The 20,779-nt window shown below is 41.4% G+C and overlaps 1 protein-coding gene across 1 annotated transcript in view; it reads right to left on the bottom strand.

Annotated features, from left to right (window-relative positions):
* Med12l (mediator complex subunit 12L) overlaps nt 1–20,779 on the bottom strand; it is a 301,905-nt gene that overhangs the window by 273,835 nt on the left and 7,291 nt on the right. The window contains exons 2-3 of the mRNA XM_055596727.1: nt 7,844–7,948; nt 2,487–2,678 (exon numbers count right to left, since the gene is read on the bottom strand). Coding sequence (XP_055452702.1) covers nt 2,487–2,678; nt 7,844–7,948 — 297 coding nt within the window. The remainder of the gene's footprint in view (nt 1–2,486; nt 2,679–7,843; nt 7,949–20,779) is intronic.

The raw sequence follows: 20,779 nt of genomic DNA, 5'->3' as shown, positions 1-20,779 counted from the left end.
ATGTAAACAGTTGAAATTTCGAAATGTTTAGAGAAAATAGCATGCAAAACCGAGCCACCGATCTTACATTAACAACACAGGACAAAACGGCAAAATCCTGAGTTGAGTCAAGTCAGGGCTTCAATATCCAAGAAAACAGATGTGAAGAAAGTTACTTGATCGAGAGAGAAGATAAGTAGGATGGCTTTGTCTAACCTATAGCTTGGACCAACTTGGGATGGAAATGATGATGTTTCCTGTGATTTTTTTTTTTTTTTTACACTGATGGATTCTTTTTGTTTGTTTGTTTCAGCGAAACAGCTGACATCAAAATTGAATTTAGGCAATCGCTGGGCAGCAGTTCAGTTTCTAAATAAGTGTAGAGCTGCAAAGGCAATTAAGATGCTAAGCATACGCTCCCTCCATGTACACAATGATATTACTACCACCTCTCCCCTCGGGTGCTCACAACCATCACCATCGTCCATTGTCTGAACAGGACCAGAACCAAAGAAAATTCTCAGACCACAGGAACCAAGGGCACCTGCTTAAACAGGTAAGAACTAGCCATGTTAAAGAGTTAGAAGAATATCCCTGGTTGCCAGAATTTTCCTTTTCCAAATCAAGGAACGGCAGTGACTAAATTAAAAGTCCCTTCAAGGCACCTCTGGGGTACTGTATAACTTTATTCGAATGGAAAATCATGCAAGAAACATAATCCATCCCATACAGAAAAGTATTCTGAGAGCTGGGTAAGAGCTGAAAGATGACCCTGATCATAGCAAGTAAATCACTGTTACCTGCCTTAAGCCTTCTTGTGCATAAATATCAAAAATCAACTAAGTAGTTGACTATGAAGACCATATAAAGAATTTGGTCCTTTGCCCAAAACTACAAGAGCCTTTGCCATCTCAAAAGGATGAAATTCTGAGAAGTGGACAAGAATGACTCCTTGAATGCCTAAGACATGAATATATCAAAGTAGTCAATGTTTTATAAAGAAATGGCTATGTTTGCAAAGAATTAATGCCAAGGCTTACCTGAGGGACACCTGACTTGGCCAGAGGCAGCTCCTGATAAAGAAAGAAGAAAATGGCTAATACAGCACACCATGAGTCATCTCCCTCCTAAAAGACAAGAGACCCCTACACCCTTACAGCAAGGAAACCAATTCCTTATCAATATTCACTTTAAGAAGGTATCCGAGACGGATTCTTAGCACCTATAACCGAGGAATACCCAGCTGACAGCACGAAGGATGTGACTAGGTGTTCTAAAGCCATCAAACTCTGACGGGTGCTCTGGGGCTTATATGGCCTTCAGAACAATCAATCCATGGGCCACAGTGAGACCACAAACAGATATTAGCACTGGGGAAGAAGTGCTCCAGCTCCGTGGTTCAGGCAGGTTGAGACAGTGGCACTAGCTCTGTGGGAAGAACTGGTCACACTTTAACAAGTGTTCTTCAAAGACTTCTGGTGCCTTTCACCTCTATCTATCTATCTATCTATCTATCTATCTATCTATCTATCTATCTGAGGCATTCAGTGTCAAGACATTATAGCAAATTAAAGCCAATGGAGGATGTAGGCACTATTTTCAAAGAGTTGCTTTCAAAAACCAACACACAAGTATATGAAGGCATTTTCTTCTGAGCTGGCCCCATACCAGGTGGAAAGGAACACTGCATACTTAGAACTCAAGACAGAGCCCCTAAAACTAAGGGACTTCAGGGGAGATGAGAAGAGATACCTGGAACTATTTCAAAGGTATACAAGAAGTCAGAGATAAAGACTGAGGGAAATTTCTAACTTCTTTACTATAAACTTTCAAAGGATATCTTATCTTGTTTAAACTATAAGATTATTGAACCTACACATTGATTATTCCCACTGAAGAAAAGTATAAAGGTCAAGATTTTAAAAGAACCTCCTACCACCCCACACACACCCTTGAGAAAAAAAAAACCAAAAATTATAAGTAAATCTGCCTGTTTTGATTAGAATACTTTTTTTATAACACAAGCACACACAGAGTAAAAATCTGTTTCTTGCTTGGTAGTAAGACTTGACTTAGTCTAACGTGTGTGTGTGTGTGTGTCATTATAAACAGGAGCTGGGATATATACTTTCACAGACAAGGTAATAATCTCAAAGCAAGAGATTTTTTTTTTTTTCCGTATCTTGAACACCTTGATCTAAGAAAACTACAAGTGCAATGGGGAAAAACTGAAGCCTTATTGGCTACTCTTAAATTTTAAGATAATGTCTAAACTCATACAAACTGCCTTTATGCAGATTCCTTAGGTTTTTAGGTACCCTGGGTACCCCATGTACCCAAAACATAACGGGAAGAACATAAGAACAATACTATCTGGCAGTGTGTACCTGCAACTGAAACTTTGGTTTAAAAAAGAATAGGGAAACATAAATGTACATGTGAACATTATCTCAAACAGCTTCATTTACAAAACTGCAATTATAACAATGGAAGAATATACTTGATACCTTTTTTGCCAAAATAGCAAGCGGTTTGTTTCCTGCTAAGTCAGAGAACCAGCTGTGAATTGCACTCTGAGATCGAGCAGTAACCAGCCAATAGTTATCTTTAGCATTAACTTGGGGTTTCTTCTTTCCGGTATCCTGGAAAGTGTTAAGCTTTAGTTTCTCAGCCAATATGCTGCTGAAGTACGCACCAATCTGCAGAAAGAAAGTGAAACATGACAGCATTTAAAGAAATTCTGTGTTTACCGTTGATATTACTTTCTTGGAGAAGCTCGAGCAAATCATTTAAAAGGAAAATTACAAATGGCAAAGATGAACTTAGGTACTCGGCATTTTGATTGAACTGCCAATTTTATAAGCACAGGGAGGGAAAGGAAAGGCAGGCAGTCACTAGGTCTGAACAGAGGAGAGAAACAGACTTCTGCCAACTATTTTATCATTTCGTGTTATCTAAAGTATAAGATGGGCAAAGAGCGGGAAGGGAAGAGGAGCAAAAGGGAAGATGGGCAAAGGGCAGGACAAGGGAAGAAAAGGAGGAAGAGAAAAGATTCCAGAAGTCCATAGGAAACCTGACAAAGAATTTTCAAGACTCCAGAAAGTATCACATTTTGTTCGCTGAGAATCTTTCAGTTATACAATGCAAACAATTTCTAAGACATGCCACCAAGAGTTTGCAAACAGCAGCAACTTAAGTGAGGTAGAAGCACTGCCCTGGAAAAAGCAAAAAATAAGAATCCCAGCTTAGTTAGAAGCTGGAGGCAACAGATGTCTTGTACATAGTCTGACCTGTTTTGACTGGAGCCAGCAGTCAGATTTATCATCAGGAAAAAAGCTGGTACCTTTTTTTCTTTTTTCTTTTTTAATGTGAAATAAAATTCCCTGATCTGAAAAGTGGTAATAAAACTGTGGTGGTTTGAATAAGAATATTCCCGTAGGCTCATATATTCAAACGCTTAGGCATCAGGAAGTAGCACGTATTGAAAGGATTAGGAGGAAGTATGTCACTGAAGGTGGGCTTTGAGGTTGTACAAAGCCCACGCCAAGCCCTAAGTCTCTCTTTTTCTCAGCCTATGGGTCATGCTGTAGCTCCCAGCTACTCCTCCGGTGGCCAGCGACATGCCACCATGCTACCTGCCATTACAACAATGGACTAAATTTCTGAAACTGTAAGCAAACCCTCAGTTAAATGTGGTCTTTCATAAGATCTGCCTTGGTCATGGTGTCTCCTCACAGCAACAAAAAGTAGAAAAATAGATATGAGGTTTTGTTTTTCCAACAAATTTTCACTGAACTTTTTCTGTTTAAAGCAAATGTTTCTAGAACCTTCTGCGGATAAATTCAGTAGAAGCTATGTTTGGGAACATCATTCCCAAGTTGTGCCACTCAGGTTTCCAGGACCAAACCATGCAGGACATGACAATACATGACTTGAGAAAAATGAAAAAGTTTGTAAACAAGCAATCACTAGCTTGTTTGATTTTAAATTTCTCAGCTGAGGAAACAAGGGCACTAAATAGCTAATAGTATATACTATTGTATATTAGAGAGGTCTCTAAGTTGCAATTATGTGTAGGTACATTAGTCACAATAAACAAAGTTACAGAAATGAAAAGAAAACTACTCTAAGGGAACAATGTGCCCGCTTAATAATGGAACAAACAGAATACAGATGTTCTCTAGTGCCCCTTAGTGAATCTTGTAAACAAATGCATACTGTAAGCAAAGTCAAAATTCCTAAGTAAACAAGACAGAAGAAATGTGCATTAGGGATCCAAACTGTCAAAACCAGACTGGTCTCACGCTGGCCTGGTGTGTGTGACATCCCTGCCTCCCTCCACTGACCGTCTATAATGCTCAGCTTTCTTCTAACAGCAGTATATTTACATTATTCAAAAAGCAGATGATAGATATTTTTTAAACCCTCGCTTCCAACTCCTACCTCCAAGTAATCAATTTGCTTACTTGGTTGTGTACCCTTTCATTGTTGCTTAGAACAGAGCCAAGCAAACACATACTTGTTATTTTCCTTTCTGGCATATCTGGCTCTCTCTACACAGTCAGTATGAGTACTTCATGCCTATATGTGGATTCATTCGCTTGTATAGCTACACAATAGTGTTCTGTATGGGTGTGCTGTCTTTTCTTTAATCAAGAGAGTATTAACGGGCACCTGGCGCACTGGTTCTAAATAGTAGGTGTTATGAATCTTGTTAAATTGAACAGCCTTTCACAACCTGCTATGTGCACATATAGGACACATTTCTATAATTTGGCCGGCATGATTCTACAATTTTAATTATACTGCCATATCACCCTTCAAAAGGTCTAATACCAATTTATATTCTTTCAAACAGAGTGTAAGAAGGTTAATTCAACACTTGTTTTTATCCACCCAGAACTATTCAGATAATACCTCCTTTGATAAGAACACAGAAAAGGTCAGGTATTAAACACTAAGATTCATACATTTCATGCTAATGAAATCAAATTCACATATGAAATATTAGGTCCTTGAATAGATCTCACAGGAACAGTGGTCCAAGTTGTAATAAGTGTTACTTTTTGTTAACTTGGTTATGTAAGTTAACATAAAATTTGACTCCAAGAACCAAGAACTAAGCAGTTCATAACACATTAAAAAAATAATAAAACTACTGCTCTCTGACATGAACTACACCCTGAATGCCCAAAATCCACACACTGAACCCAACCATTATGTTACTATATTAGACAGAAGGTTTTTTATTTTCTCCTTTTAATTTTATTATTAGTTAATTGTAATAAATGGTAATAAGAAGATATATCAGCATATTTTTTATTATTTGCATGTATAAGAGATAGAGTGCATATGTATGCATGTATGGAGTGGGGGTATCCAGGCACATCCATGCTGGAGCATGTAAGGTCAGAGAACAAATTCCAGGAGACAAGTCTCTCTGTTCTAGTTGAGGCAAGGTCTCACTGTGTGTGAAGACAGAGCTTTTCAGGGTGCTATATCAATGTGTGCAGAAAGCAGGTGGTATTTTCACCCCTCCCCCCACCAGATGCATACAGGCTGAAACTATGCCTCCAGGCAGACCGACTACCCACATCAGCCAGTCCCTCCTCCTTAAACTGCCTTTCCAGGTTGCTGGAGGTGGCCTCCACCAAAGCCAGCACAGCCCACCTGATCCCAGATTTTCTCTATGTGTGCCTGTCATTTCTTCAGTGTGTGTTGTTTCTTCATTCCCAAATTGCCCTATTCAGGTGTCTAGGACCATGCAAGGCATGGCAGTATATCACTTCAGAAAGATTAAAAAGTTCTGGAGACAGGCAGTAGGGTGATGGCTGTATAGTAATGCGAATGTGTGCACGCCAAAATAACGTATACCAAAGCACATATATACAACTGTGTATTAGTCACAAATACATAACTATAGTTTTATCATGATGTGTATACAGATTTCAAACAGGAAAAATTTTAAATATCACCATATCTGGTCAACAGAACTACATACAAAAAAATGCTTCTTTCTCCCCCCGCCCTACAGTTTTTCAGTAGTATTTCCACCTATGGTTTAGCCAACAGTCAATTATTTGTGTGTTTTTGTGGAGAAAGGATGTGTAGGTATTGACTTGTGTTTTTTTTTTTTATTTCTTACTTGTATATATGTTTTTAACTTCATGTGAGTAAAAGTATTTTAACATCAAATAATAATAATGTAAAAAGAATAATATGCAAAAAAATCAATTACTAAAAGAAAGTGAACAAAATAACTTCCTATCTATAAATCTAATTGATCCATGGAAAAGGATATTTTATTCAATAAACCTCTAAACATAATATTCTGTCTATAAATGTTTTACATTTTTAATTAAAATGGAATTAATTGCTCCTTTCCTCCCTTTCATTCCTCCAGCTCCTTCTCTCTAACTCTGACTATATATGCATTTTTAATGAAAACTGGCCTAAAGACAAAGGTATTGTAGAAAGATAGTAAATCTTACACAGAAAGCTGGCTGTTGTGACAGTACTGAAAGAGCTTACTCAGAAACATTTTATGTGTGTGGCAATACAAAGCAAACTAGACTGGTCTAGCAGAGAGCAATTCTCACTTCAGGGGAAGGAAGACACAAAGCACAAACAGGAAAAGATAAGGAAATACTATGTGATGTACAGTTGGAAATGCTAACAACCAGCAGGGAGACAAAATAGGTGAGTTAGATAGAGAAGGGTTTGTCCTCTCTGTCCACTGAAAGAGCCTCGAACCAATGATACTCCAGAATTGCTGAGCACGCCTAGAGTCCAGTGGCAGACACAGACAGAATAGATGTTGTACAACAGTAAGAAGGGTGAGGATGTGTATCCAGGATCTAAAAGGCCACTACTAACCAAATATTGGAAAACTTGGGCAAAAGAAAAATGAAGGTAATAAATCATAGCACATAAAAAACAAAAACAGGAACCTAGAGTGACACTAGAAAGAGTGAAGTGTAAAGGGGGTTCATCACAGAAGAACTCAAGCTAATGCATGTATGGAGAATAATGAATAAAAAAAACATGGCAGCCCCCAGCACAATAAACCATTTGGCAAGAACCATCAGTGAGCTAGGCATGTCTGTAATCCCAGGACAGTGAAGATGGGGACAAGAAGGTTGCCACAAATTCAAGGCCAATCTGGTCTAAATAACAAGTTCCAGACCAGGCAGGGCTACCTGGTGAAACCCTGTCAAAAGAAATGAAAAAGAGGAGAAATGTAGAGGAAAGAAAAACATCATCAAATCTTTGTGTGAATTTTACTGAAGAATAGGCTATTTATATGATTTCAAAATATCATTGTGAGGGGCTTAGGGTACAGCTTGGAGGCAGGAAATATGCACAGGATCTGGAAGTCCTGAGTTCAATAAAAAATAATAACTAGAGATTAACAAGATGTAGAGATTGTTGCTTTTATAATATAGGAAGACAATGGACATCACAATGACTGAATGACTGAACTTAGTATAATCAATAATTGGACAAATTGGCATTGCATTCCTCCCGACATAATGCGATGAATATAGTCTTAGCAAAAACAGTCAACCTGAACTGGCATAAGAAAAGAAAATAAATCTAACTGTAGCAGTAGTGTAAAACTGGCCTAGACCGTTCTATAATGGCAGCTATGAAAACCATAAAAAATGAATAGAAGGCAGAAAGGGACACTGTAGTCTCAGAATGAAGTGCCTCACAACTAAAACTATGTGGGCTTCATGGTTTGCAAACATGAGAAAATTTTGAACATAGAAAAAGGCTTAAATAGTAATACACACACACACACACACGCACACCTCAAGGGTATCACAAACACCATTTCAAGAGTTACAGGAAATAGCTTTACCTTTGATGGGTTGATTACAATGTTTCTGGCTGAGCCATGCTCGTCTCCAGTGAAGGCTGGCTGATTGTTGAAGCCCTGCTTCACGTTCACAGCAGTAAGTTCATCCTGTTCAAGAGAACATATCGATTAAGGAGAGAATAGAAATGCCATCAAGTTGATCCAGACACTGCGGCCTGAGCAATAACTAAGTTCACCGTAAGAGAAGGCAGCAGAGAGGACAGTAATCAAGACAGCAGAAACCCATTTATAAACCAACACATACAGGAAAGATCAAGTGAACGTTCTAACGTGTGGGGCATGGAGTTTACCTCGGCCGAGTCAATCCCGACTGCTGTCTCAGAAGGACCAAAGACTGTGGAAACTCACCTCTGGGTATGTCTAGTAAAGTGTCCTCAGAAAAGTTTAACTGAGCAGGGGAGACTTAGTCTGACTGTGGTGGCACCATCCCAGGGCATGGGGTCCTGGACTTGAGGGAAAGGAAAGAACAAGATGAGACCAGCTCTTGTTTCTGCTGACTGTGGGAACCTTAGAGCCAACCTCCTCAAGCTCCTGTGGCCATGAATTCCCTGCCATGATAGACTGTCATTACATCAACCTTAAGCCAAAGTTCTCCCTCCCCTACATTACCTCCTGTGAGAGCTGGGAGGAAAGTTAACTATGGTAAATGTCCTACTCTTTTAACTCCTCTGTTAGTTCCAGTAACTCTTAACTTAAAAATTGGAAACAGAAAACAAAGCAAACAGCTCCTTCCCTCACACACAGAAACAAGAGGCTGTAGCATTGTTTTAATCTTTTGTGGAAATCAGTTTTGTCCTTCTAGCGTGTGGGTCTTGGGGACTGAACTCTAAGGCCTAACAGCCTTATACCTGGTGATCATCTCCCAACCCAAGATCATAAAATGTTTTAATTACAGTTGCTCTGAGGAGCTCATAGTTTGTCTCTCCTTCCTTGCTGCCCTCAATTTTTTAAAAACATTTCTTCATTTGTATGTGCATGGGTGTTGTGTGTGTACCACAAGCAGGCAGGGTCTGTGGATGCCAGAATTGGAGTTACAGATGGTTGTGACCTACCACGTGGGTGCTGGGAACCAAACCCAGGTGCTCTGGGAGAGCAGCCAGTGCTATTTCCTGCTAGGCAATCTCCCTAGCCCCCAGCCCTATTTTAGATTCAACAAAGCTGCCCACACAACTTATCCAAGACCCCAGTGAGTTGAAGACAGAAGTGTAGGTTCCTAGCAATAAGCTTTGCGACAGGAAGATTGCCTCACTACCACCTACAACTGGGATGGAGGGGACACTGCTTTTGCTTATTCTGGTTCGTTTAATCCTTACCAATTCAGGTGCTGTTTGGTCAAATCCAGGTAAGAAAAGTGACATGCACTATGCTAGTGCAGCATCTGCGCAAAGCCAACACTGAAATACTATCCTTTGAATGACTCTAGACTACAAAGAAACATTCCCATGGCACCAAGAACAAATGTCACATGAAAACATGGTCTAAAAATACAATGCTACTCCTACGGGTCCTTAAAATGACCTCCTAAATAGATGTGGGAAAACTTTTCTCAAGTTTACAACACATCAAAAAAATAGACTGGAATCATCATCATCATCATCATCATCATCATCATCATCATCATCATCAACTATTATCGTTGTTTGTTTGTTTTTATTTTTGTTTTTCAAGATGGGGCTGTTCTGGCTGTTCTGGAATTCACTCTGTACATCAGGTTAGCCTCCAGCTCGAGAGCTACACCTGCTTCTGCCTCCTGAGTGCTGGGGCTAACCATGTGTGCCATATGCCTGGCTAATAGCCTGGAAATTTATAAATTAAAAGAGAGAGAGGGAGGAAGGGAGAGAGGGAGGAAGGGAGGGAGGGAGGGAGGGAAGAAGGAAAAAAGGAAGGAAGGAAGGAAGGAAGGAAGGAAGGAAGGAAGGAAGGAAGGAAGGAAGGAAGGAGAAAGAAAGACTGACTAACCTCCTTGTCCTGTCCAGATTTCACTGAGTTACAGACTAAATCAGCTTGAAAATACAGAAAGGAAAAAAAAAAAAAAAAAAAAAAAAGAAGTTGGAGGAAATAAGGCAAGAAAAAGTCTCAGTGAACTGGGCTGATGGTCACCACAACACAACAGAAAGAATGACACCTGATGTCAATGTGAAACAGAAAAAATGTTCCACAAGCTGCTGTGATTAGTCAAAAAATGATCACCTTGGCTAAGAACCTGCTAGAACATGGCCTGCTAGAACACACCATGCACATTCATTGTGTGTGCTTTTATGAATATCTTGGCAGGCTGTTTCTTTGGCCACTTTCAAAAGTGCCAATACAGAAAACACATTCTATGGGAACCAAGTCTCCTCCCAGCTAAGATGGCCACTCAACTGATGGTCCGTACAGAAGACAGAATGTTCAACCATGTCCAAAGACATCTCAAACTAATCACGTATTTTCAGATTAATTATTTAAATTTTTTAAGACAAAACTACATAATGTATATCTGAAGTCAAGAAGATTTTGATCAACCTTAAAAAGCAGTTAATAAAAATGTTTGTAACAGCAGGGGTACAAATGGGATCATGTGGAGAGTATCGTAGGAAAACTTGGTGTGCCTGTGATTTGCCACTGACGTGTTTAGAAAAACACTGAGGGGCAGCATATGTTCTCTCTCACAAGGGTGTGACTTACTCAAAAGGAAATAGTAGGCTTTTGAGATTTGCTGGTTTTGTAGTCTTCTTTCTGCTCTCAACTGACACCACTCTCTTCCACCCTGCCTCCTCTGAGTGTCAGCCACTTCAAGTGGGGTTACTACAGAAACAGGTAAAAACCACAAGCATCGCAAGCAAAGTTTACATAGATGGTCTGTTTTCTGAAGTGCCTGAAATGAACAAACACTGATGGCAAAAATCCAAACCCTGAGCTAAAAACAAGACTCACACTCAAGAGTTTGCTACTGTTGACATCTCTCAAAGGCCAGTGCTACGCTAATAGACTTCCCTTAAAGAAATCACCCTCTCCAACCTGATGGTGTTCTTAAAGATCCAACTTTTAAGAAAGCAGGTTAGGATAGGGGTAGCATGAGGCAGCGGTGTATGTTACATGCCTTCAAACAAAAAGCTTCTATGACTACTTTGTAAGTTTTGCCAAGATTAATTAGGTGTAATTGGAAAAGAGTCCAAAATTTGGAGCAGAATACTTCAATACTGCCAAGCCAGAGCTATCTGTAAGGGACACAAATAGCTACCTCCCTGTGAGCCTTGAACCTCTCAAAGCCCTTTCTAAAGAGGTAACAACCATCAACTGTTACAGTTGGTTTCCCTGCAAAGCTAGGGAGACACATCACAGCCATTACCTTGTAGCCCAAGATAGCATGGCATCTTACCATGCTGCTCACATATGGAACTTCCATAGGTAGGTAACAAAGGTAACAAGGTTGTTCCCAAAGGAGCCAGAATATCTGAAAAACAAGCCTTGTGTGGCAAGTACAGTGACACCTGCTGTACCCACCATTCTAGAGGCACAGGCAAGAGCACCCTGAATCCCAGCCTGAGGTATGCAGTAATACGTTGTATCAACCAGGAAACTACATCAGGAGCCATAAAGCAAATTTAGGAAGAAAGAAAGAAAAACAAAACAAAGCAAAAGACTAGGGACTCCCATGTTAACAGAGAAAGCTAGTGTTAACATTTTACGTTTTCATATTCTATATAAACAGAAAAATCAGACATTTGGGACTTTGGGAAAACTCCTAATGCAACCATAAAATCTCACATATTTTCCCTGAAGTTCCTATTTTTCTGGATCACTTTCAAAGCAATCTTTTCATTTCAACAAAATATTTCTGCAAGGCCAGGGAGATAGCTCAGCTAGGACTGGCACTTAGGGGTAGACCTCACTGTCTTTGATCCCCGGGACATACACAGTAGCAGGAGAGAGCCAACTCCCAATTATCCAACTATCCTTTGGCCTCCATATGTGTGGCATGGGACAAGTGAGCGCACGCACACACACACACACACACACACACACACACACCTTTTAAAAGTAAAAAGAGCTCTTTGGAGAAATGAAAACATTTTGATGCCAGTCTGGAAACTGCTTAAGCTCCTTCTCACCCCAGAAACGAAACAAAAAGGCCCAACTTAGCACAAATTCCATGTGAAAGGCAGATTAAGAACTGGCATGCAAACACGTGTGCACGTGCACACGCCCACGCTTACCCTTCCCCACTCACAGAGAACCATGCAGACACTCCCAGTGGTCTTCATCAACTAGTCCTCTAACAAACTCAGGGACCATTCAAGGAATGGAACAAAATCTCCACAGGGGATAAAGGCAACAGAAAAGCAGAAAACCATCCCCTTAACTGCTACCCAGGAAGACTGGTTAGCAGTTTCATAATCACTTTTCCTGGCCTGTACCTCTCTCTCCAAAGAGCATTCTCTCAGACCCTGAGGTTGTCTGCTGACCCCTCTAAGAAAAAGCTAATGTCCATGAATGCATGATAATCATACCTGGACAAATGATAATCCCCAGCATGGTCAGAGTTCAAAGCCATTGGGCAATGTACAAGGTTAACGGGTATAAGTGACCTGAAACATTAACGAAGAATCTCTCCGTGTCACACTTCATCATTAATTATGGCACTCTCACACTCCTTCCTTTGAAGTATTCTAAAGGCCTCTCTCAATGTGGCCTCTCAGTGCAGGGTCATCTACTGCCTGTCACTCACCTTCCTTCTGTCCTGCCTACCTTCTGGCTGTACTGAGCTTTCCTGAAACAGTTTCCTTATCTGCATGACCTTATCCAGAGGGTTTCCCATGTTTCTACCTGCCAAAGAACTGAGGAAATATCTAGAATAATTCAACAGAGACCATAAATAAAGCTGGAGACCTTTTCCCTATCAGACTCTGGCCACAAATCAAAGCATTTCCCTATGACTGAAAATGCAAAGCCTCAGTGAAGATCAGTGGTCCAGTCTGGCTGCTATTCTGTATGCCAGACTCTCTCACACGGATCTGCATTAGAAGGCAAATCTCATATATAGCACTAGCACCAAGTAACAGGCCTCTCTAGAGATCACTTCTTTGTTTAAAAGGAAACAAGGATAACTTACAGGGCTAAAGTCGCATAAGATAAAATGTTGCAGAGTTTCGCACAGGGCCTGATCCATTATTAAGTGTCCTACTTTTTAATATTTTAACTTGCACTTAATCTACTTGACAATTTCATGTATTTCAACCTGTATGCCTGCATCATGCCACTTCCACTGATCTACCCCTTACTGTATTATGAGGTCTTTTGAATTTCACAAGCCCTAACTCAGGCTCCCCCTCCATCAATCAACAGGCAATTATAAATACAGCACTAGACTAAAAATTAGAGAACCCACTGTAGACAAATGGCCAGGGCAGTATATACCCCAAAGAGACATGCTGTCTGCTCGGAGAACAAAGAAGGGTTTAACCTAGTCTGGGAAGTCAGACACATGGGAAAGGGGCCTTTGAGATGAGCTCTGATTTTGAAGGAGTTGCCTTTCTCTAAGGGAGCCCTTACAAGGCCCAACTTCTGACCTCTGTCATGAAGAGACACCACATTAACACAACACAGAGTATGAAGAAATCTCAAGTGTAATGCGTAATTCATAAAGCAGCCACATGCACATACAAATGTATAACCAGCATCTTACCAAGTAAATTTAAAGTGTCTAATAATCAAGAGGACAGGAAGGAGGACAACAGACTCAAGTCCAGTCAGAGCACATTACAGTAAATGCTAATTAAACAGTTGTGGAGTGCTTAAGCTGAGGTATTATCAAGTAGATCCAAAAGAGAAAAAAAGAAAAGAAAAAAAAAAAAAAAGCCCAGCTAGGTGTTGTACTTTCAAATTAATTGACACTTTAAGGACAGATAAATTGCTAGTAATTGGACAGAAGGAAATGCATACAATCTAAACAATAAACATAAGGCTCAAGTTAACATCAGATAAAATAAACTCCATGACAAGGAGAATTATCAGCAACAGAAAGAGGCATTTCATGACAAAAGGTTCAATTCCTAAGAAGCGTAACAGTCGCAGACAACGTGCATCAAAGGAACACACAGAGGAAAAGCATGTTTGATGTCTCTCGGGTTGGGAAGATGAACGGTTACTGTCACTTGGGGAACAGGGGCAAAGATGCAGGTAGGCGCACTGGACATGGGCAGAATACACAGGGTGTGGTGGTCACAGAGGGAAATCCTGTCTTTATCACAAACACACTAAAGGTTCTAAGCAAAGGGTTATCAGCCAATTAAATAAGTCTATATTGAGAACAACTGACCAGAACAAGGTGAAGATAACAAAGGCGTGTCGAAACAATCCAGAAGGTTCTGAATTACTGTCCACTTATAGGAAACAACTCAAACCTAGGGGATGAGATGCACAGTAAGAGAGGAAACTGAGAAGGGACAAGGGTCTAAGACAGACCCCAGGAAAAACCCAACAGTGATCTAACAAACAGTCAGGTAGACGAGGACACAGATAGCACGGCCACCCCAGAAGGAGGAAACCTGATGTGCATTAACTGAGAAACTACGGGAAGAAACTGCCCTTGGCAGGAGAGAGCAACAGTGGCAAGTGCTTCTGGGATGTGGACATCCCTGGAGACCAAGTGTGAAGGCCTCAAGCCACAGGGGAGGGAGCAGAAGAGGCAATAAGCTCACTGAATGCTTCTAGAAAACTTAGTAAAATAGGGAAACAGGGTCATGGGATAGAGGGAACTTTAAAACACGTGCTTCTGGGATATGTTTCATCAACACCAGGAAGGAGAGCAGGAAGGAAACAAGCTCAGGAAAGAAAAGGAAGCATCTCCCAACTCTGCCCACAAGACAACACAACTATGCACAGTGACAAATCAGCCTAGGCATACAAAAGATGGGGACAGACTGTGCACACACTGTTCAGTGTAGAACTGGCCATGGGGCGGGGGGGAGGGGGGGAGTCTCAAAGTCCCAGTCGCTAATAAAGGTGCAGATGACCTTATTTTAAAAGATTTAATATTATGGTTGGAATCAGTGGCCACCTCAGAGACCTAGTGAAAACAACTCTCAGGCTACTCCTGGTAGCACTGGCGGCAGTACAGAGCTGCATCTTTGGCTACCACCATGGTTGACAGAATCCAGTCCCTAGAGCAAGACCTCTGAAGCAAGCAGTGTTTCCAACTAACCTAACCCAGAATCCTGGCTCCCCACTCCTCTTCTAAGAATGGAGGTAACACTGCCCGCTTCACATTCCTAACGTGGCAGTCAGAGCAGTAACTGGCATACACTATTTTTAACACAGAAGCATCACAATCATTACCATCATGATCTTTATATGGCCAGCACATACGAGACCAGCCGAGCACATGACTGGGTGCTAAGAAACTCTTAAAAGGATTAAATGGAAATGTCCACCACCAGTGAGTATCAAGCACACACTCAGGGTGCCAACCTCATTCCAACCAGAGTGGCCTGGTGAGGCAGGCATTTCCTCCCTTGTTTTAAAGCAGGAGAGCCTTTGGTTCCAATTATATCTAAATACAGTGTACTTAGCATTTATTTCACTCATTTAAATAATTGTATTCCATTAATTCATATTCAAACCCCATTCAAATGCTTGTCACCCACTGATATCAAACACCTGGATGTGGCTCTCAGAAAGATTCCAGGAAAACTGAAGGAGAAAAATACTTGAACTTGTGGATTTGCATATGCATAAGGCAGGAAAGGGAACTTAAGTATCTGACTGTTTACCCTCCCCAGAACTAGTCACAAAAGATGGCTTTCTCTTTAGATCCTCCACTATCCTCCACAAGGATAGCCACCACAGGCCCAGGTGATTCTTGTATTTCAGACTTTCTAATGTAAATTCTTCCTTTCAATCACAGTTCCACTCAGTATTAACTGTGACCATTCCCGTTCGTAAAGTGATCTGAGGACAGGGGCAACAAATACAGACCTCTGCTTGTGTTCATGGGCGTTAGTTCTCCAGTTAACTGACTGTGTCAGCATGGCTCTTTTCGGTTCGCCTTCTTCAGTCCTTAATTACACCCCTACCCCAAGCTCAACGCAGGCCCCGTGGGAAGCCAGACTGTTGGAGGGCAGAGAGCAGTTTTCTCCATTTTGCTCTGAGTGGTAGTGACTGTGTTCATTCATCTTAGGTCAGCTCTTCACAAAACAGCGCTACTAAACTGTAATTCTGAGTCAAGAAAAAAATAAATAAAAACCCACCAGAATCTGAACAGCTGACCTCCGTCGTCAACACCTCTGGACCTCTCCAACCTTTTCATTTTCAGGAAGCTTGCTCTCTCCCACCTCTTAAGCCATGCTTCACTAACCTGCCAGGCACTTCCAGCTATTAATTGCCACCGAAGCATCCCACAACAAGGCCAGTAACGGGTTTTCAAGGAGAAATTTAAAGATGGGACTAGCAGATAAACCAAAGCTATGCAGACCCTTTCCATACTAAGATTCAAACCAGCTGACTGGCTAAAATCAGCTAGAATCCTCGGGGGCGGAGAGGAAGGTCTGACTTCTCATTTCAGTTCAACAGCGAAGCGCTAATTTGAATGCCTGACATGTGGCTACAGTTCTAGCACAAACGTGTCGCTCTGAAGTCTTCAAGGGACAGTACCCTGGACACTTGTTTAACAGTGTCCCGAACAGTGCCCACACCCCTCTCTTTTCATTTCCTTTGGCCAATTATCTCCAACTGCCTCATCTTGTCCAGTCCTATTCAGGCTTATTTTACTTCATGAGCTGGTTACTGAAGCCACCTCCCTCACAAGCACCTGGGTTCTACTCTCCCCCCACACACTGGATTTATCAGGCATGACTAGTGAGATAATTTAACAGAGACTCCTGGGCACATGCCACCATCCCCCACCATCGATCCCCACAACCAAGTTGTCAGGCCCAGCCATGGTCCAGCTCCACCAAGCCTGATCTGCAGAGCCCTCCTGCCCATCCATGCCCTGCAAGTTCCCTGCAGGGTCTCCAAGCCTCCTTTACCTAACTCATGCAGGACTTTCAGCATACCAGTTACAGTTGCAAGCAGACACTGAAAATGGCACCAGATGAGTCAAATATTTCCTGTGCCTCTGTTTCGTCACTTATAAACAGTTCTACTCATCTCAGAGACATGGAGACTGGCATACACCCAACTACACAAAGCACGCAGGAAAACCAACCTGGTAAACTACTGTCTACTATGACGTAACTGGCGCTTTACACAGTACTGAATTACGTATTCGTGCTTAATCTTAACGTGTCTTAAAGATGATCTATCATTTTAGAAATCTGTCTTAGACAGGTGGGTGACCTGGACATAAAGGCGCATGTGACAGTACCACACTCCAGAGGCAGGCTGACAGCAGGGCCTGTCCTCAGCAGGCAACACGCACACAAGGACCATGAGGTGACACCAAAGCAAGGTGACAACTGCCACTCCACACAAGTAACAAGGAGCTTCGCTCGCAACTCGTTGTTATCGTGTATTCAGATCAGGCTGCAACAGATTAAAATTTAATTTTAAAACAATCTAGGCCCTCACCACCGGGACACCAAAGAAGTACTCCTCTCAGGGAGAAGGGTGGCAAGTTTCTATTTCCTGCCTGCAGCCCCATATCTCCCAGCACAGTGGGCAGCATTTGGCAAGTACTGAGTAAATGAATATATAATCTCAAAGAGTTTGATCATTTGACAACCTCTCGGCAGACTTCAAATAGTGCTGGGAATTTAAACAGTATCTCCAGTTCACAAAGAACCTTCAAAACGCTGAGTTGGCATTTCATTTAAAACTGACCAAATAAAAACAACTGACTCACAAAATATTTACCATACTGTCTACTATTATAGATAGTAGCTCAAGTAAAAAAGAAAAAAAATAAATTAGCTAGGTGCGGTGGTGGTGGTGCTCGCCTCTAATCCAGCACTCGGGGAGGCAGAGGCAGGATCACTGTGAGTTCAAGGCCAGCCTGGCCTACAAAGTGAGTCAAGGACAGCAAAGGCTACACAGAGAAACCCTGCCTCAAAAAACAAACAAACAAACAAACATAAATAAATAAATAAATAAATAAAATATGAGTATTGTCTGTATTGTCTTTCCTTTAGGACTAAGGAGAAAAATGATCAGCACCGCCTTGGACCTTGTGTTTCATAGATCCTCCACACCTTTAAGAAAAACAGCAGTTTAACGAAAAAGATTCAAGCAATGCTTCAGACACATGGTACTGTTAACTCGTCTGGCCAGCGTTTTCAACAGCCCTTTATCAATCACCTCAGCGGATCACTCAGGAAAAGAAGCGACTGCAAGAGGAGAGCAACTGATCCACGCTTCCACGCTGCATAGGGGCTGTTGGACAAATCACTTGTGCTGAGACAAGAGTTAGCACAATCAAACTGACTCTGGAAATGTCTAGAGAATTCAAGGGAGCCCCAATGAAGCCACATCTCTTCAACTTTCTCAAGAGGCGACCAAAGCCATCTCTTTTCTGAAGTGCTTACTCTCTGCCCTTTTTGGGCTAGTCTTCTTTGGGCTCATCTAGCTCCAGGCCAAAAAAGTAAGTATATAATTTGTTTTATTTTTATTTTTATTTTTTCGCAATTTATTCATTATATGATTGAAGCCCTCTCCCTCAACTCCTCTCAGTCCCACCCTCCCTCTCTCTCCCCCCCCCATTTCCCTTCCCCTAGTCCACTGAAAGGGGAAGTATAACTATAATCTCAGGATTTAGGAGGTGAAGAGAAGAAGACTAGGACTTAGAGGGCCAACCTGGGCTATGTGAGATGGTCTAAGAAACAAGAAGGAGCTGGAGAGATGGCTCAGTTGTTAAAAGAATCAGCTGTTCTCCCAGAGGAGCCAGGTTCAATTCTGAAACTTTCTGCAACTCCAGTTCTAGCGGACCCAACAACCTCTCCTGGTCTTTATATGCATATAGAGCACAAACGTAGACAAAACACCCATACACACACAAATAAAAATAGTAAATCAAGAAAGGAAGAAAGAAGGAAAGAAGAAAAGAAAGAAAGGAAGGAAGGAAGGAAGGAAGGAAGGAAGGAAGGAAGGAAGGAGGAAAGAAAGAAAGAAAGAAAGAAAGAAAGAAAGAAAGAAAGAAAGAAAGCGAGCACACAGTCCTACCTGTGTGCTCAGAACTTCTGCCCAGCCCTTCTTCGCTCAGCCTAGGAAACTATCACTCTAAACACTTACGAATGGAACAAGCCATTGCAGGTTTGTTCCCACCAGCACCTTTTAATGACTCTGGTATCCTGTACATTAACTAGGTATGCTCCAAGTTTTCAAAAGCAGGAACCATTTCTTCCACATCCTGGCACTGCTATTCCCTATACCAGGCTATGACTTAACAGGTTTCTAATACAAACAATCTGCTGATAATGACTGTTACCCCATTCCCATATCCAGCCAACAATTATTAGCATTCTTTTTTTACATACCAGCTCTTACCCTTGCTTCTGATTATCAGTAAGTGGATAAAAAAGCTCTCACTGCACAAAAGCAACAGTGGCTGGGGACAGCAAAACAAAAGGTGAACAGGCACACACTGTACCCAATGCTGATCTGTAAGCAAGTACTTTGTGGTGACACAGGAATAAGAACACAGCAGACAGGGATACAGGAGCAAAGGTTCCAAAGGAAATATATATATATTAAACAGGTATAGGAAAATGAGATTTTAACTGACCTATCACAAGGGCCTGGAGCAGCAGGGAAGGTTTCCAACTCTTATTCCATCACAGGCATGACTTACTTACCCACTAATCTACAAAGTTTCAGCCTTCACTAATAGAAATTTCTAGAATTGAAAACGCACACACCCCAAAAAAACCCTTATTATCTCCCCTCCTCTTACTCCATTTCTCCACCTTCAGGGGGGGAAATATAAAGCTCTTTTTTTCTGAGGCACACTGGTTTGGGGATCAGCATCAACCTCTCTCCCAACAGCCTAAGCCAGTGGTTTTCCAAGTTAGAGATCTCTCAGCTCTGAAGAACTTCCCAGCTCCTTCTCTGAGAGAGGGCAGCTTGTCTTCATGATCTTCAATCAAAACAACAGACTGAAACAGAATGAATGCAAAACCAGCTATGAAAATCCGCACACTCAACAGATTTGCAGAAATGCAGAAAGCTATCTCTTTTTCATCAATTCTTTTGATTTGAGAAGCGCTGCTTGTCACCTGAAGGTGTGCGGGTACATCAAGGAAAGCTTTTGCAGCACACAGAAGGCCCGAGCTTGATCCCCAACATCACAGACACACAAAAAATAGGTAAAATTATCTATCATATTTAAATGAGTGAATATAAAAATACGCTTTTCAAAATTTTCTGTTAATTTCTAACATTTCTGTAAATATTAAGAAATACAACTAGCCAATACAAACCAATGTTGTAAGGGTTCTCTGATGCTTAAGGGTGTAAAGAGGTCTTGAAAACAAAGTTTGGGAAACTCTGGCTTAAACTAAGAGTGCTAGACGACTTTTTTTTCTGAAATTCCATTCCTCAGGGTCAGTGGGCTACTCCAACTTTTGCAGATCCTCCTGCCATCTCTCTAGGCTCACATCAACTCTGCCCAACCTGCCACCTGAGTAACTGCTGAAGAATGTGAAGAATCTCAGGCTATGTGATGAGACTTTACTTATGGATGTAACAATGTATGAGATCATCCTAGATTATCCAGGTAGGCCCTAAATCCAGAGACAAGTGTCATTATGACAGAAGCCCCTAGAAGAAGAGGTAAGAGAAAGCTATGCAAGAGTGATAAGGCTGGAAAAAAAAAAAAAAAAAAAAAAGCAGCAGTGAACACCTAAACTGCCAAGAAGCAACACAGGACTAGAAGAACCCTCCCTTAGACCTCTAGCGGGTCTCAGGCACCCTGATTTCAGACTCCCCAATAGGACCATTGAA

The sequence above is a fragment of the Psammomys obesus genome, unplaced genomic scaffold (assembly GCF_907164565.1).
Source record: "Psammomys obesus unplaced genomic scaffold, mPsaObe1.curated_primary_1811, whole genome shotgun sequence".
Lineage (NCBI taxonomy): Eukaryota > Metazoa > Chordata > Mammalia > Rodentia > Muridae > Psammomys > Psammomys obesus.
Note: the sequence above shows the minus strand (reverse complement) of the source record. Positions and strands in the feature narration are given on the sequence as shown.